At 33.0% G+C, this 18490-nt stretch overlaps 1 protein-coding gene and 4 non-coding genes across 5 annotated transcripts; 4 read left to right on the plus strand and 1 right to left on the minus strand.

Annotated features, from left to right (window-relative positions):
* The first annotated feature begins 1822 nt into the window (after window positions 1–1822).
* TRNAS-UGA lies at window positions 1823–1904 on the plus strand. The gene has a single exon. It is a non-coding gene; the product is annotated as a tRNA-Ser (tRNA).
* A 1614-nt stretch (window positions 1905–3518) lies between these two features.
* TRNAS-UGA lies at window positions 3519–3600 on the plus strand. Its single transcript has one exon. It is a non-coding gene; the product is annotated as a tRNA-Ser (tRNA).
* Window positions 3601–4436: 836 nt separating this feature from the next.
* TRNAS-CGA lies at window positions 4437–4518 on the plus strand. Its single transcript has one exon. It is a non-coding gene; the product is annotated as a tRNA-Ser (tRNA).
* A 1390-nt stretch (window positions 4519–5908) lies between these two features.
* Window positions 5909–5990, plus strand: TRNAS-UGA. The gene has a single exon. It is a non-coding gene; the product is annotated as a tRNA-Ser (tRNA).
* A 434-nt stretch (window positions 5991–6424) lies between these two features.
* LOC110916264 (CBS domain-containing protein CBSCBSPB1) lies at window positions 6425–13050 on the minus strand. The gene is made up of 14 exons (XM_022161001.2): window positions 12657–13050; window positions 11104–11272; window positions 10874–11006; window positions 10448–10618; window positions 10289–10367; window positions 10048–10161; window positions 9706–9772; window positions 9518–9623; window positions 9340–9398; window positions 8544–8653; window positions 8320–8453; window positions 7184–7269; window positions 7010–7099; window positions 6425–6919 (listed from the first exon to the last, which is right to left on the minus strand). Exons 1-14 carry the CDS (start codon window positions 12755–12757, stop codon window positions 6728–6730), a joined length of 1611 nt encoding a protein of 536 aa, XP_022016693.1. The 5' UTR covers window positions 12758–13050; the 3' UTR covers window positions 6425–6727.
* Window positions 13051–18490: the final 5440 nt, after the last annotated feature.

Raw genomic sequence — 18490 nt, forward strand, 5'->3', positions numbered from 1 at the left:
CATAATTTGTTTTTTAACTTTAACCCAAAACTTTTCATTATTTACAATTTAACTTCGCAACTTTTGTCACTTATACTTTTCATCTTTCGCAAATTTTCGTTTTACGTATAGTTCTAAATTTTTCGAGTTAATATGGCGTAACGTTCATGTATGGTTCAACGTTTTTATCTCTATTTTTCATGTTTGATAGGTTCGTCGCAACACGCATATCTTAGGTCGAGTCAGTGTTGGTGGTCGATGACGGTTGTGTGACATTATTACTATTTGACACACCGTTTTACGTCCCGCCGCAACACGGAGTGTGCTTTGGGGGGGTTTTCAAAGAAAAAATAGTTATGCATATGGTTGTCGTAACATAGGCTTTGGTGGTTTTCCAAAAAGAAAATTGATTTTTTTTTTACTTTTCACACAAAAGTATTTCATAAATTACTTTTAACCCAAAACTATTTGTTTTTTACTTTTAAACCAAAACTTTTTATCTTTTGTAATCTATTCTCATAACTTTTTTTACTTTCAACTTTGATCATTTGTAGTTTTCATTTTCTGCAAATTTTTCGCTTTATGCTTGGTTCTAAATTTTGTGACTTAACACATCGCAACGTGCGTCTTTGGTTTGACATTTTTACGTTTAGTTCTAAATTTTGCGAGTTAACACGACGCAACGTGCGTGTGTGAGTGAACGTTTTTACATCGTCTATTTTCCCCGTTTGACAGCTTTAACATAACGTGCGGGTCCTAGATTGACTTAGTTATAACTAAAGAATCCCCGCCGCAATTGCGGCGGGTCGAAATCCTAGTTTTATATAATCAATTAATAATCATTTAATGAAACTCGTATTTTTTGTTTAAAAAGAATAATAATAACTATGTTTAATATAATCATTAGAAGATATTATTATGACAAAAATAATTAAATTATGCTATATGTATATATATAGTTATAATTATAAATATATGAACAATAAATAATAAATGACTGGAGCTCGAGCTTGAAAAAACATTTACAGGGCCGAGTTGAGGTTTAGATATAAAGCTCAAAACGAGTCGAAATCAAGAAATTAAACTCTGATAAGTTAAACAAGTCAAGCTCAAACTTAGAGCTATACGCAAGAGTTAATTCTTTTGCACACCAAAGTTGACTTATGACAATGAATTGATGCTATTAGTATTGTACTTTAATTGTTTGAAAATCTGTACTTATGAGTTATGGCCCACTAGGTACCTAGAAACGAAAATTAAAGTGTAGCGTCTTTCAAACTACTCAAGTTTCTAAAGTTCTCATGCGGGGAGCTGCTCCTAAACCACAAAGACGCAAATTGCATTTTACTCTAAAACATATATTGTTGATTTTGTAATAACATGTATTAAAAGATGGCACATGACAACCACATGTTATTTAGTATTATTTGAAAATCCTTACTTTTTTCTCTTATTGCTCTCTTTACATATAAAAGTTAAAAATCCTCGAAAAACTGAAATTACTTCTAAAATTTATAAAACCCTTTTTATATTATGAAACTTACTTGGTGATCATTGTTATTCTTAACATGTTCCATTTTTATAAACATGTATTTGATTTCTTGATCTTGATTTTATGTCAAACTTGTTTTTAGCTTTTTTCGAGCTTCTAATCTTCAATTTTACGTGTGTTATATTGATATATGACGATTATCATAAAAATAAGAGCGCAATAATTGATAGCAACAATAGTAATTTAGTTTTCAGAAGTTACATATTATATATGATATGAGCAAACATTCATTAAATATACCTAATAAATGTTTAGATTCATAAAAGTAAATCTCATGAAACAATACAAAAAGTCGATATGTCCGAGTGGTTAAGGAGACAGACTTGAAATCTGTTGGGCTTCGCCCGCGCAGGTTCGAACCCTGCTGTCGACGTTTTAATTTTTTTCACTGCATATTTCTCTTTTTCAATGGATATCTTGTGTTTTTTTATCACTTTCATAAAAACTTGTAAGCTGTTAAGTTTTTTTTTTTTTTTTTTTTTTTTTTGAACGGCAAATTTGGATCACTGACGGACCACTGGAGTATCATCGTGTTACCAGTGGAACCACCCGATCATATCCATCTCCACTAGGCATAATGCCTATACACCAATTCAGGAGGAAACCCAATAAATATGGGAAAACCCCCCCTTGTGAGAATCGAACCCAAGACCTATTGGTCTTAAAGTCTTATCCCACCACCAAGATGCCACTAGGCTATAAAGCCATGGACTGTAAGCTGTTAAGTTGATTCTTGCTATCTAACAATTTGGTTTGGCTTAAAACGGTTCTGATCAAAAGGGCTTGGGTTGAAATGAATCGTTTAGAGAAAATATCAAACTGGGTTCACGAGTTTTATTTTTATGGCAGCGAGCAGAGGTGAACCCAGTTTGATATTTTCATCTTCAAATAATTAAAGTACAATAAACAACAGTTGACGAAGATGAGGATGATGGCGTTAGTGCCGTTAGAGGTGGTGGTGGTGGAAATGTGGAATGTCCAGTTGTCCACGACGAGTAGGTGATAACGATTGACAATGGTCGTGAATGGTGTAGGCTTTGTTAATTAATAAACATATGTACAGAGAAAAGTGGCTAGGGTTTATTGCGTTAGAAAACATAAAGAAACATACAAAAGAGAAATACAAATTATATAGTATGGCTAATTAGCTAATGGGCCAAGCCTACACCAACATCTTTATCGTGCTGACAGGCTCATCTGGACTCATTTTTAGTCCGAAAATGAGTCGTTGTATAGTTTTAGTTAAATAAATGAAATCATATGTAAAACTTTCTGTAACCAAAACAACCAATTTCGTTATGAATATGTCATGGTTGCCACCTAGAACCGTAGAAGGGTGCCAAAGTTTACATACAAAATCTGCAAACCATTTTGGTTTTTGTGTTTTACTTGATTGATCTTGCTCAGTTTACTACGAGTGAAAAAAAAAAAAAAAAAAACTGGATTTGAAAAAGGTACTAAATTTGGGTAGGGGCGGGCCGGATTACATGTGATAACAAGTTTGGGTTGAAACATGTTGACGGCAGTGGCGGAGCTTGATCAAAAGTTCCGGATGGACGGAAAGTCATGAGACCCAATTTATATATTGTATAAATATTTAGGCAAAATAATTGGGGGACGATCTTTTATAATTTTAATATTTTCGGACGAAAAATGAGAAATTTTGCACTTATAACCAAATCAATGGGGGACGGGTGCACCCCCCGGTTTCCACTAAGTTGCGTCCCTGGTTGACGGGTTGAAAAGAGTTGGGTTGGGTGGTGTTGATTGAGTTAACATGTTTGTCCATGTTTTAATAGGTAGTTACTTAGTAGAATATAAATAAAACAACTTTGATATTACAATATTACAATAATAATAATAATAATATAAGATTTAGGAGGTAATAAACATTAATAATACATTTTTAAATACTTTAAGTCTGTAAACAATGACCTAAATCAATCGTTTAATATTATAAATCGTTCTAGTGTTGTTTTAATCAAAAGTCGATATGTCCGAGTGGTTAAGGAGACAGACTTGAAATCTGTTGGGCTTCGCCCGCGCAGGTTCGAACCCTGCTGTCGACGTATTTTATTACCAATTTTTGAATATTAAATAACTAAAGATCTGTGTTTTTAGATCTCAGGTTTTGTTGCCCTGGATGTTTATTATGATCCTTATTAGTTGTGCAATATGTCGTTATACAACAAACTTTGTCGAGATTGAGAAAACGAGCAAAATCATGATCACAAAGTTATTTGAAGACTAGAAAACGAATGTTCCATTTCGAGTTTTAATATGTTGTTTTTATCTGTAAAAACAAAAGACGTTTAATCTGTCCTCTGATGAACTACATGGAGTACTAATTCGTTTAAGAACGAAGCATTCCATATTGTCTCGAGTTCACTCATATAAAATGATTATGAGAATCAAATGGTAAAGAATAAATTCCACATAAAAATGTGAAGCTTTTGTTGATTATATAATCCTGAACATGGTCTAGCGGGTCGTGAATAGCAATTTCTCGACCGTTAAGAGTCATTTCGTCTTCGGTAGGATCAATTTTACAATTCAATAGGGGGTTTCGGCTCAGCTTGTTGCTCGTTTACCTGCCATTTGTTTGTAACCCTTTTTTTAAGACATATAAAGTTACGTATTTGTGTTAAATTTGAATAACTAAAAAAAGTATTCAGAAAATGTCGAACGATCCAAGCTCGTTTGTTGTGAACCAATCTAAATGGTTTGTACTTTGTAGTACCCAACCAAACTAGCCAAGACTTAGTTCATCAGATAGTTTTCCTTTCAAGAGTTAGTTATTAGTTAATCTACTTTAATAAAAGACTTCTATTTTAAAATCTTCTAATGTTTGCAATTCACTGATTAAGAGGGATTAATATGACAGAATTGGAATGTAACAACAAAAGTCGATATGTCCGAGTGGTTAAGGAGACAGACTCGAAATCTGTTGGGCTTTGCCTGCGCAGGTTCGAATCCTGCTGTCGACGTGTTATTTTTTCCTTCACAAGTCACATTTTTTAAAACCTTTTTGGGTGTTTCTAATCAAATTTATTCTGTTGTAGCCATCACATATAAGTTATAACTCATCAAATGAGTTGTGTTATCCCAAATATGTCTTTACTCTAGTGACGAAACATCCGAAGTGGTACAACTTGTTATAACTCGAATATTGTATTTCTCACGAGGAATTCTTCTCAACACTGCGTGAGAGCAAGTATATGTATGACACAAGTAAAATACAAATCATCAAATGAGTTTGTCTTTCCTCCAAATACGACTAGAAGGTTGGCATGATTACATCCTTGTGTCAGCCTTTAATTAATAGTGACGTTGTATCTAATGTCTTGCTTACCAAACCACATTTATTGTAACATTTACACGTGTTACCAGGTCAAGTTATTATAATGACTCGCTCTATACTCGCGGTTTAGTGGCGCCTACATTTTTCTAAACCTTTTTATAGTATTATTTGTCTTGATTATCAATTTTCACAAAAGATCCCCACAAATTCGAGCTTAGTGGAACTTATTAGGAGTTTATGAACAAAAGTGAAAATTTAAAACCCCATAATTCAAAAGTATTGGGTGTAAGTTTAAAGTTGAAACCAAAATATGGTTTAGAATATATCCCAATAAGGTCAAGGTCAAAGCCTTTAGTTACACATGTGAGGTTTATGGATCAAAATGTGAAGTCAAAACTTTAAATCCACAAATCAAGTTATTAAATTTATTAGTTATACATAAGTCAAGTAACATGGTATGCCCATCTTTTAATTGGACAATTTGGTGTATGTTTTCGCCTAAAATCTTTATGTACTTACACTTGGAACTTATGCTCCTAAGATGTGATTCCCTCTCAATTAATTGACTACCAAATGCCAATAATGCAAGCCAAACTCAGTCTCAACTTCAAAAATAATGAATCATTCTTGAAAAAGCACCAGTCACTTTCATCAGTTGGAAGAAAATTTTCAAGCATTTTCCGCGTACCACTCAAATATGGTGGCCACGAACATAATGAATCATTAGAAGGATGAAAACCAATGACCCATATCAACAAGCCGTTGGACATCGAGCAACCAAGGGCGCCGCACAAGGTCTTTGAGGACGGTTTCGAGCCTTAAGCTAAAATGAGGCTATGCATATGCTTTAGCTAGCTCAAGCGTGGTTTGTTTTGTTGTGAAGATGCACATTGATCATAAGCAATGTTGTTTATTTGTTTTAATATTTTTAAATTAAAAGTAAAAACATGTCATGTATTCATCAAATAACTAATTTTAGTAACTATAGAACGTAACTTTCACATTAACAACCTTGCCATCAACAGTATAACCCGTTATCCATTCATAAAACTAAATCTCATGAAACGTTACAAAAAGTCGATATGTCCGAGTGGTTAAGGAGACAGACTTGAAATCTGTTGGGCTTCGCCCGCGCAGGTTCGAACCCTGCTGTCGACGACTTTAGCTTTTTTCTTTTTTTTTTTTTTCTTTTTTTTCTTTTTTTTTCTTTGTAAGCTATTTTCATTAAACTCTGCTACTTTCAAACCTTCATAAAATAATTAGGGATTTTGTCTATAACAACATTTCCTTTAGATTCAAAATCTAGAAAGGTATATAGTTCGGTTATTAGCTCCAGAGATTAAAAATTTCAGACCGAACACTGGTACCGGATCGATACTGTACCACTACGGATTGGAAATATACGGTACAATTTTCGTTTTTGAGTTTAGCTCAATTACGGACGTACTATACTGTACGGTACTGGTTCAGGTTTTTTAACGGTATTGTACTATATCGGTATCAAACAAAAATATACGGTATGATATTCAGTTTTGGTTTTAGCTAAATTTTGGCATCGATGCTGGAGGATCAGGCTTCTGCTTTAAGAAAGGTACATTATCATTGTTTTTTTGTCCATAGTATTGATATATTATGTTGCATGTTGTACATTATCTCATGTGAACAATGGCAGATTTAGAGTTCAGTTAGCATGATAGAATCTTCATACAATACTGATATATCTATATCCAACTCTCAAGTGGAGAGGAACTCGAGTCTTGTTTTTCCACGTGTCGCCCACAAGTTTTATGACATTATCTATATTTGGAGTCTTTACCTCAAATGTACAAAGACCCGAGCCATCCTTGTGTAACGTTTTTCAAGGGAAAAAAAAAAAAAAAAAAAAAAAACGGGTATCAACTGCCAGCTCTTCTCAAGAAAGCTAATACACCTAAACCAGCAACCAACGCAGCTCCGGCTGCAACCGAACTGTAAGCAGAAGCCCATGCATCTGCATGAACATGCCCCAAACCGCCACCACCACCACCACCCAATGAACCCTTTCGACTTCTAGGCATCCCAGAGTAATCTAGCTGCAACTTTAATCCCTGTTTATATTCACCACCATTAACATCTTGCTATGAAATAAGACCGAAGATTATGGGCGAATAGGTAATTTAACTTAGAAATTTTCATACCTTCCAACCAGCTGATTTAGCATGTTCTACAGCTGCAACAAGATCACTATCTGTTGCAAGTATCACCATATCCTTATCTTCATCTTCATACTACAAATACACATCACATGTTAACACCACAAGTCAAAGTCAAAGTCAAAGTTTTACACTTTGGACGATGAGAGAATGAGATACCAGAATCTGCGGAAGGTTGTTGCGGTCTATCTCACCACCTACTCTTTGAAGTATGGCAGTTATAAGATCCGTCAAGCTATGAGTTTCTAACCTCAACAACAACAACAATATAAAATCAAGTAAATCAACCTCCGTAATATCAAATTTTAACAAGATAATATATATATATATATATATATATATATATATATATATATATATAGGGTAAGGATAGTGTAAAAAGGGCCTAAAGTGTGAGAAGTGTAAGAAGTGTATTATATATATATATATATATAGGAAGGTTAATGTACATTACGGCTTAACGTACATCACGTACGACAGGTAATTACGCACGTTCATTTTAAAATCACGCACGTTATAACTCAAAAATCCAAAATCACGCATGTTGAAACACAATAATCACGCATATTGAAAACATTAATCACGCATGTTATATAACAAATCACGCACGTTGTTGTACGTGAAGTACGTTAAGCCGTAATGTACGATATATATATATATATATATATATATATATATATATATATATATATATATATATAGGGAAAGGTTAACATACAAAAAGGCTTATCCTACATTACATACGCGACAAGCGTAACCGTCAGATCAGGGTATAATCACGCATGGAAGTCAAAAATCACGCATGGGAACACAAAAAAACGCATGGGATCAGTTTTTTTTTATAATCACGCATGGAAGTTAAAATCACGCACGTTATTTTCGATCAAAATTGTAATTACGCATGTTATACACTTGGTCGCGTACGATAATGTACGATAAGGCCTTTTGTACATTATACTTTCTATATATATATATATATATATATATATATATATATATATATATATAGAGTAAGGTTAACATACAAAAAGCCGTATCATACATCACGTAGGAGACAATGGTAACCGTTGGATCAGGGGTATAATCACGTTGGATCAGGGGTATAATCACGTTGGATCAGGGGTATAATCACGCATGGGGCCACATAATCACGCATGGGACTATAATCACGCACGTTCTATGATAATAACGCACGTTATATTTTTTGTCATGTATGTTAATGTAGGTTAAGCCCTGAAGTACATTATACTTTCTATATATATATATAGTAATTAAAACTATAACTAAAAACATACCACACATAAATCTATGCATCCCACCCTTTCTATCTTGAATCTTGAAAGAAAACGTATTCGGTAACGAGGGTGACGGATATACAGCTTTTCCAATATCCACTCCCCCGTCAGAAGCCACCTTGAAAGAACTCTCACTGCAAAATCATCGATATCGTTTAGATCTAACCAGCAGCAACACGTCAAATTCACGGTGATCAAACAATAGCATGCATGATATCGGTTACCTTCTCGTTTCACTATCATCGTCCGCAGGTGGTGCGGCCATCGCGGAATCCCAAAAGTTTTGCATCATAGCATTCGCAGCATCGTTATCAATTCCTGCAGTGCTTCCAACCTAACTCATGTCTCAAAAGGGTTAAACAAAAAAGTAGCTAAAAGAATAACCGGTCTAACGGAATGAAAAACGGCCACGTTATATTTTAACGCCTACAACATCCTAAATCGTTTTACTTACAGCTTCAGATTATTATCGGTGACAACATTGTTTTTCTAATCTTAAACTAATGCATTATTGATTTAAAAAAGATGACGAGTAAAATGTCATTTTCGTCCCTGAGGTTTGGCCCGTTTTGCGACTTTCGTCCAAAGGTTTTTTTTTCTTGCGCATCTGGATCCAAAAAGTTTGAAATCTTGCCATTTCCATCCGGCTCGTTTACTCCGTCTATTTTTCTCCGTTAAGTCAGGGGTATTTCCATCTTTTTTCTTAACTTAAAGGGCTATTCGGTCCTTTTGAGGGGTATTCGGTCTTTAACATAAAAGTGAAAAAGACCTAATTTCCCCTTAAGTTAGCAAAAAAGACGGAAATGCCCCTGACTTAACGGAGAAGAATGGATGGAGTTAACGAGCCAGATGAAAGTAGCAAGATTTCAACCCTTTTGGATCCAGATGCGAAAAAAAAAAACCTTGGACAAAAGTCTCAAAACTGGCCAAACCTCAGGGACGAAAATGGCATTTTACTCAAAGATGAACCACGACCCGGCCTGTTGCAACCTGAACCCATACGTAAAAAAATGAACTTACTGAGGCTACAGCCGCATGAATGATCTGAAGTACATCAGTAACAGCAATAACGATCCCATCTGACATAAAAAAACGCCAGTTTAGACACGAATCGTACAAATTAAAACCGAATGAACCAAATAAAATTAACCACATAAATATAAATTAAGAAAAAGATTGATCATGAAGTAACATCTACCTTTATCAACAACAGGAAGATGTAAAAACTTTCCTTTATTCATAGTATGCAGGGCCTCAACGATCGGTGTATCAACGCTAGCGCATTCAGGATTTGGGGTCATCACCTAAATAATATATAAACCATTTAAATATAATATTTATAAACATATAATAAAAATACACAAAGAAAAGGGAAATACAATTTACCTTTTCCACCGAGATTGATTCAGGAGGAAGACCTAGCGCTATAACTCGCATCAAGATATCCTTCGAGCTATTATACATAAAAATCGTATTTTTACGATAAGATTAGCAACAATGGCGTAGCTTTGTAAGGGCGGGAGGGGGCGGCCGACCCCCCGAACTTTTCGCTCATTAGTGGAGAGTATGTAGTTTTCGTATAGAAATTTTTGGGTATATACGTTTTTGACCCCCCGGTTTTATAGAAATTTTTGATATATACGTTTTCGACCCCCTGGTCGGAAATCTCAAGCTTCGCCACTGATTAGCAAAATAAACATAGATAATATACAAAAGTGAAATACTAACGTTAAAATTCCACGCGGTTTGTTATCAACTGTTACGATGGCAGAGCTCGTATGACACTCGAGCATCGTTTTTGTTGCCATTAGCACCGTGTCTGATGGTGAAACAGTTACAAGCCTGGAAAAATAACAATTTGAGGAATACGTTATTCGTTATTGTGTGGAAGTCCTTAAGAAAATATCGTAAAAAAAAAAAGAATTTTTATTTATTTTATATTTTTTATCCAAGTAAGCGTATTACCTACTTTGGATTTCCTGAGATTATGGTTGATAAAGAAGGCTTGAACAGTCGCTCCCGAAGTGATTCGATGAATGTGTTGGAACCTGTTTTTATAACAAGTAAATAAGATATAATCAAGACATAATAATTCCTTAACAAATAATGTAAAAGAAAGTCAACCAACCAGATGTTGAGGTTCCCCAATGCTTTTCAACACCTTCAACAGCAGCTGCAATGGCTTTCCCCTTTTCGGCAGCTCTCTCCATACGCGCAATCGCATCGTATAAACATTTCGATATATCAAGTATTGAAACAACCCCTCCATTTTCTACAACGGGCAAGTGTCGGAATTTTCCTGCAAGACAAATTATAATTCTTACAAGTTTTGAAATGCAACTTTGCAAACGCCACTGTGTTGTGTTGTGATGATTATGGCAAAGAAAAATCACAAAAAAAAAAAAAAAAAAAAAAAAAACTGCCTCGTTGACCAAAATTTTTCATTGAATGAGATTATTTAATATAACAAAATTCAAAAAAAAAAAAAGTTATTTTTCTAATTTTCTTGGACAACAAAAAGTTATTTTCGTGATTTTCCCTTCAAACAACAAACCTTGCACCATTTTCTGTAAGGCTTCCACTGCAAGAGTATCCGAAATCACAAAAACAGGATTCCTCGTCATCACTGCCGAGACAGGAGTCGTCTCAAGATCAAGCTCACGCGCAACAACTCTCGTTGCAATATCCTTCAATTATGCCAAAACTCAATTAGAAAATAACTAAATATATAACAACAAAAAAAAACCTTTTTTTAATAAATAAATAAATAAATAAATAAAAAACCTTGTCTGTCAATATGCCACATAGTAACGTTTTCGAATTGGTGAGCAAAATAGCATCAACTTTCCTAGCAGCCATTCGACGACAGGCTTCATTAACCGTCGTAGATTCAGGCACCGTTAACGCTTTTGAGAGACGCAATCGCTTCACAGTGCGCTCTCCTGTCAAATCCCTGTTTGGATACAGTTTTTACAGCATTATTACATACTAAGAGCATTCGCATCAAAAATGACAAAAACACTCAAAAACGTACCTAGTCAACTCCCATATCAGACAAAAACACTCGTTTTTTAAAAACATCAAAAACTAACCCGATAAAAAAATCTAAAAACATTACCACATAAAAATCGCCCTTTTTTTTAACTTTAACAAATATATATCTATCTATATAATATACAATTAGAAGGACAAGAGGGCCCACCATTTTGATTGTTTTTAGTCATTCTTGTAGAAAAACTATTCTTAAAAATTGGCAATAAGTATAAATGGATGATATGGAAAAAAGAATAAAAACAATGCCCAAAAACATATTATTGTGAACTAGTATTAAGCACCCCCGCGTTGCGGCGGGGGCGAACACCAATATCACACTACTGCCAGCAACTACCAACACTGAAGTTGCGGCGTGTTAATGTGAAGAAATTAAACCGAAACGTAAAACATAGAGTAGAATAACTAAGTCGATCTAGGACCCGCGCGTTACGATGAACTCGCGTCTATTTTTTCCTGTTTGACAGGTTCATCGTAACGCGCGGGTCCTAGATTGACTTAGTTATTTTTTTCTATGTTTTACGTTTCGGTTTAATTTCTTCGCATTAACACGCCGCAACTTCAGTGTAGTGTTCGTGGTCGTTGGGTTGGCAGTAGTGTGGCACTGGTGTTCGCCCCCACCGCAACAAGGGAGTGCTTAATGCTAGTTATATTTATATATCATCACCACCATACAAACCATAATGCATAGATTACAACAACCATTATTATATCTATATATAGTATATATCATTACCATGGTTGTAAAAATCCCGACTAGTCTCCGATAAGTCGTTGATTAATCACTAATCAGAGGTTCACCGATTAATGGGCGATTAATAACTAGGCGGTCAATGGCTGTCCTATTCTAGCCAAATTTTGGCCAGACGCCGGCCAAATTTCGACCAAACCTTATAAATTCTTTCCAATTACTTAAATAAATGAGTCAATGAGTGGTTAAAAAAACTTTGTTTAGAAAACTACATATAAAAATGTTTGTGTGTATATATAACTAAAAATTACATATAAAAATCTCGATCCGATTAATTCCGACTAATCCCTGTTAATCCCAATTAATCGCTAGTCGGTACCTCACCGCCCGACTAGCGCCTAGCGATTCTTACAACATTGATCATTACGACTATACAAACCATGATGCATTCATTACAACAACCATTGCATCAATATGTTGCAAATTATATCTATATATAATATATAATATAATGGCTCTAACAATGTAACTATCAATAAAACTGTAATCAAACTAATATGTAAACAAAGTATCAATGAAATTGTAATAAGCATACATGGGAGGAGTAGTAGAACTAGAAACAGATCTTCTTGCGCCATTTTCAGAAGGTTTCTTTCTGGATGAAGTTGTGAAAACCATACTTCTTCGAGAACTCATCTTGAACAAGATTTGAAAACTCCAAGAATCTTGGAGAGATGAAGGACCCTGATATGATGAACAGGATTGAATGCAATTTGATTAATTGGAGGCGAAATTTAGGGGAAACGGGCAAGAAAGAAGGAACCCTAGTTGTGAAACGGTTTGATGTTGAGTGAATTGAAATGGGAATTTGATTGGACACACGCGCACGAATTCTTGACTGCAGAATCTTGTTCGAATTGGGAAAGATGATGATTGGGTTTTTGAGTTTTTCTTTTTCTAAATTTGAAACAAAAAGGGGTCAGACAAAGGATGCTGCTTTGGGTTTTACAATTTCTTGATTTTTTAGATAAACTAGGATTGCGACCCGCCGCAATGCGGCGGGGATTCTTTAGTTATAACTAAGTCAATATAGGACCCGCACGTTATGTTAAACCTGTCAAAAGGGGAAAAAATAGACGATGTAAAAACGTTCACCCACACACGCACGTTGCGTCGTGTTAACTCGCAAAATTTAGAACGAAACATAAAAACGTTAAACTAAAGACGCACGTTGCGATGTGTTAAGTCACAAAATTTAGAACCAAGCATAAAGCGAAAAATTTGGGAAAAACGAAAACTATAAAGGACCAAAGTTGAAAGTAAAAAAAGTTATGAGAATAGATTGCAAAAGATAAAAAGTTTTGGGTCAAAAGTAAAAAAAAAAAACAAATAGTTTTGAGGTAAAAGTAATTTATGAAATACTTTTGGGTGAAAAGTAAAAAAAAAAAACTTTTTTTTTTTTTGAAAACCCACAAAGCCAACGTTACGACAACCATATGCATAACCATTTTTCTTTGAAACCCCCCCAAAGCACACCCGCGTTGCGGCGGGGCGTAAAACGGTGTCAAATAGTACTAATGTCACACAACCGTCATCGACCACCAATACCGACTCGACCTAGGATATGCGTGTTGCGACGAACTTGTCAAACATGGAAAAATAGAGGTAAAAACGTTGAACCACACATGCACGTTGCGTCGTATTAACTCGAAAAATTTAGAACTATACGTAAAACGAAAATTTGCGAAAGATGAAAAGTATAAGTGACAAAAGTTGTGAAGTTAAATTGCAAATAATGAAAACTTTTTGAAGTTAAATTGCAAATAATGAAAAGTTTTGGGTTAAAGTTAAAAAAACAAATTATGTAGGGTTAAAATTGTAAAAGATAAAACCTTAGGGTTAAAAGTAAAAAATAAACTTTTTTCTTTGAAAGTCACCCAATGCACAATGTGCAAGTGATGATGCACAAAATTGTTGCAAAGTTATATATGGAATAATTTCACGCATATGGTTGATTAATCTAAGAGGATTTGAATTATTAAGTGTTAATCTGTAAGAGATATTAGTCATTAAGAGTCAGTATAATACTTAACCATTCAGATGCAAATATCTAACCAATTCAAATTAGAGATCTTAATCATTCGTATAATGTTTAACCATTTAGAGGCTAACCCAAACACTATAAAAACAACTTATCTAATCTAAATTCTAATAAAAGACTCCAATTAATGCCACGTGGCATATTCTCCTTCCATCTTAAAAATAAAAATTTTAATTATATTTTATTATATTTTTTTAATAATTAATAGATAAATATCATTTATCTTTATTCTTATTCTAATAAATAATTTGAAATAATGTTTTGATAAGATTTAGTTAATAAAGTCATTATTATTGTCATTGTAAATTAAAATTTAAAAGCCTACGAATTAACCAAAATTAAAAACTAATGCATTACATGTATATAGTTTGTAACCAAATTAAAAATTAGTGCACTACATGTATATAGTTTGATATCAGACGTAAATTTTCTAAACTGATTTTTTATCCCTATGCTAAATTTTAGTCCAATGTTACACATAATGATTTACGAATATTGCATTTACATTTTTTATCCAAAAACATGTATATGCCTTGGGGTGTTGTACATAAAGCTTAGGGGTGTTTTCAAAATAAAAAACTTAATATGACACTTTTAATCTAAAATTTATTTGATTTTTCAGTTTTAACCCAAAAATTTTCATCTTTTACAATTTAATCTCACTTTTTACTTTCAACTTTGTTTCCCTATACTTATCATATTTATCAATTTTTTGTTTTATGTTTCATTCTAAATTTTGCGAGTTAACACGGTCCAACGTGCGTGTGCGTTGTTCAACGTTATTATGTTTCATTTAACACTTCATTCTAAGTTTGCGAGTTAATAAGACGCAACATATGTGTATGGTTCAACGTTTTAGGTCGTTTTTTCCCGTTTAACATAACAGGTTGGTTGCAATGAACGGGTACTAAGTCGACTTAGTTATTATTTTCTATGTTTTACGTTATGATCTAATTTCTTCACATTAATACGTGTTGGTTGTTGGCGGTGATGTGACATTGGTACTATTTGAAACAATTTTACACCCCCACCGTAACGCGGTGGGGCTTAATACTAGTTAACTTTTATAAGTCAATAAGTTCTTCCAAAATAAGCTAACTCAAACACCCTCTAAATATCAAATTTGACTTTACGTCATGTTCTCTAATAGACGATCAACCTTTTTTTTCTCTTTTAAGTCTAATCATGTGTGTTGTCTATGAGGTAACTTTGTCATTTTACTCACTTGGTTAAATTTGGATTTAAAAATAAGTACCCACTCTTCTCTATTTGTATTTAGAGGGTGTTACTGTTTGGGATTACGTTTTGAAGTGATTATTTGATTATTGCGTTTGTAAAACATAAATAATCTAAAAATTTGTTTGGATAAAAAAGTAATTATCTGCCTCCAAAACGCAGTTTTGAAGAAGCATGTACCTACATTACCTACATGCTTTTTGAAAATGCAGTTTTGAAAACGCAAAATCTATTTTGAAAACGCAACACCAAACACCTCCCCCCCCCCCTTACTATTTCTTCTTCAAAAGCCACCACCAAAAGTATTTAGACTTCAGAACTCACACAGAGTTCCAATCTGAATTACTAGGGATGTTTCTTGTCAATGAAGTGGATCAACACCGAAACTAATTATACAACATGTTATGAATCGAGTAAACGTTACATGTGTTTTCAAATGAACAAAATCCAACATGTGGATATTCAAATTAGGATATGGTTGTTGATTCTAGTGTTATCAAGTCATTTGGGTAGTTAACATTTGCTTAAATGTCAAATGAGAAACTGTAAGAGTTAATTACACAAACGGGTCCTGTGGTTTATACATAATTTCGCCTTTGGTTACTAACTTCTTTTTTTAACAGGTTTAGGTTCTATGGTTTCAATTTTGTAATACCTTTGGGTACTAACACCAAAATTAGTTAATTAATGACTAAAATACCCTTGCATTTTTTTAAGTTTATCAATGTAACAAATTTGGGTACCAGCACCTAATTTTATTTAAGTTTAAATCAATTTTACAAAAGCTATTTATTTTTTTATTTTCATTATTTTATTATATCTCTTAATTAACATAAACTCTATTTATTTTTTTTATTTTCATATTTTTATTAAATTTCTTATTTAACATAAAATCTACTTGTTACACCAGTATTTCTTTAAATAGATTTTTTAAATAAAATCTACTAGCTATATAGTTTTATGTAAATTAAATTTTCGTTTTCAATTTTGGATTGAAATGATTGATAATAATAAATATCTTTCATTTAAAAAAAATTAAGCCTTTTTTAAACTCGTTTTTTTGTTCATTTACATTTTACTATTTTAGTAAGATATTTAATTTACATAAAACTATATAGCTAGGTATTTTAGATACAACTATATAGCTAGGTAGCTTAGATAAAACGAAAAAAATTTAAGCCTTTTTAACTCGTTTTTTTTTTGTAAAATAAATATTTAATTTACATAAAACTATATAGCTAGTAGATTTTACTGGTGCAACTAGTAATTTTATGTAAATTAAATATCTTTCTAAAATAGTAAAATGTAAATGAACAAAAAACGAGTTAAAAATGGCTTAATTTTTTTTACATGAAAGATATTTTATTATTATTATTATTATTATTATTATTATTATTATTATTATTATTATCAATCATATATATCCAAAATTCAAAACAAGTAACGTTTACATTATTTAAAACTAGTAAGAAATTTAATTTACATAAAACTATATAGCTAGTAGATTTTATTTAAAAACTCTATTTAAAAAAAAATACTGGAGTAACAAGTAGATTTTATGTTAAATAATAAATTTAATAAAAATATGTAAATAAAAAAAATAAATAGACTTTATGTTAATTAAGAGATATAATAAAAAGATGAAAATAAAAAAAATAAATAGATTTTGTAAAATTGATTTAAAAATAAAATTAGGTGTTAGTATCCAAATGTGTTACATTGATAAACTTAAAAAAGTGCAAGGGTATTTTAGTCATTAATTAACTAATTTTGGTGTTAGTACCCAAAGGTGTTACAAAATTGAAACCATAGAACCTAAATCTGTTAAAATAAAAAGTTAGTACCCAAAGGCGAAATTAGGTATTAACCACAGGACCCATTTGTGTAATTAACTCAAACTGTAATAAATATTGATATGAGTTAGGAGGCGTGTAGTGCACATTTGATCAACTCTGATTTCAGGTACCATGGAACCTCAATTGTTGTATGGGGCAAAGTCTTCGAGCTATGGAGGTTTCAAAAGGATAATACACCTGGTGGGGTTGAGGGGCTAGTCATTTGCTTTTGCTTCTGTTGATTGCTACTAGGGCTGTAAACGAACCGAACGTTCAGCGAACAGTTCGTGAACCGTCAGGCGGGAAGTTCGTTTATGTTTGTTCGATTAGCTTAACGAACGTTCGGTTAATTTGCGAACGAACACGAACACAGGTCTCGTTCGTTCGACTGCGTTCGTGAACGTTCGGTAATATGTTCGTTTGATTATATTAAAAAAATAATAAATAATAAACATTTTATATAAACATATTGAAAACTTGAAACCCTATTTTTTTTAAGTTAGCTAAAATTTGGTTCTAAGACATTTTTTGTGATAATTATGTCTAAGTTAGTTAAACTTTATTCATCGTTTGGTGGTGTTGTAGACTTTTTGTGTTTTGATTTATCATTTGATAGTTATATTTCACTACTTATATCCAATGTTTAAGAATAACAATGTTTTCATTTTATTTATTTTCAAGTTAAATGTTCGTTTGCGTTTATTTTTATTTGCTTGCGTTCGTTTGTGTTCGAGACCGGTGTTCACGAACTGTTCGTGAACAATTAAATTTCCTTAACGAACGAACACGAACATAAACTTATGTTCGTTATGCGTTCGTGAACAGTTCGTAAACATGTTAATTTCCTTAACGAACAAACACGAACATGACCTTGTCAGTATTCGTTCGGTTCGTTTACAACCCTAATTGCTAGCATATAAACTCTTAAGTAATAACTTAGTTTTGTTCTAACTTTCCTGATGTACTCTTTTCTTGTTATTGTTTTGCTTCTTCATGGGATAATAAGCATCATATAACGTTTGATTTGGGTTTTCATTTTGATTTGCAACTTTTTAGGTATTTTTAGACAGATTTTGTGGATAAATCTGGTTTTAGTTATGTAAACTTGATTTTCAACTTGGTTAACTATAAAATATTTAATTTGTTGTGGTCAGTCTCAAGCTCGTATAAAGAATTAGACCCCCTAACTTTTATTTTGTTTTGGGCTGAAGCCATGTGATCTATCTCTAAAAGGGAGATTTCATTTTGTGGTGTGTG

This window comes from Helianthus annuus, chromosome 16, assembly GCF_002127325.2.
Source record: "Helianthus annuus cultivar XRQ/B chromosome 16, HanXRQr2.0-SUNRISE, whole genome shotgun sequence".
NCBI lineage: Eukaryota > Viridiplantae > Streptophyta > Magnoliopsida > Asterales > Asteraceae > Helianthus > Helianthus annuus.

What these genes read in the sequence shown, in the direction of transcription:
- LOC110916264 (XM_022161001.2), bottom strand. Translation starts at nt 12,757, where the DNA reads ATGAGTTCTCGAAGAAGTATGGTTTTCACAACTTCATCCAGAAAGAAA. An exon ending in TTGGGGAACCTCAACATCTG is followed by an intron (nt 10,368 to 10,447) that starts GTTGGTTGACTT and finishes TTATAAAAACAG; the next exon opens with GTTCCAACACATTCATCGAA. An exon ending in AAACCGCGTGGAATTTTAAC is followed by an intron (nt 9,773 to 10,047) that starts GTTAGTATTTCA and finishes TATGTATAATAG; the next exon opens with CTCGAAGGATATCTTGATGC.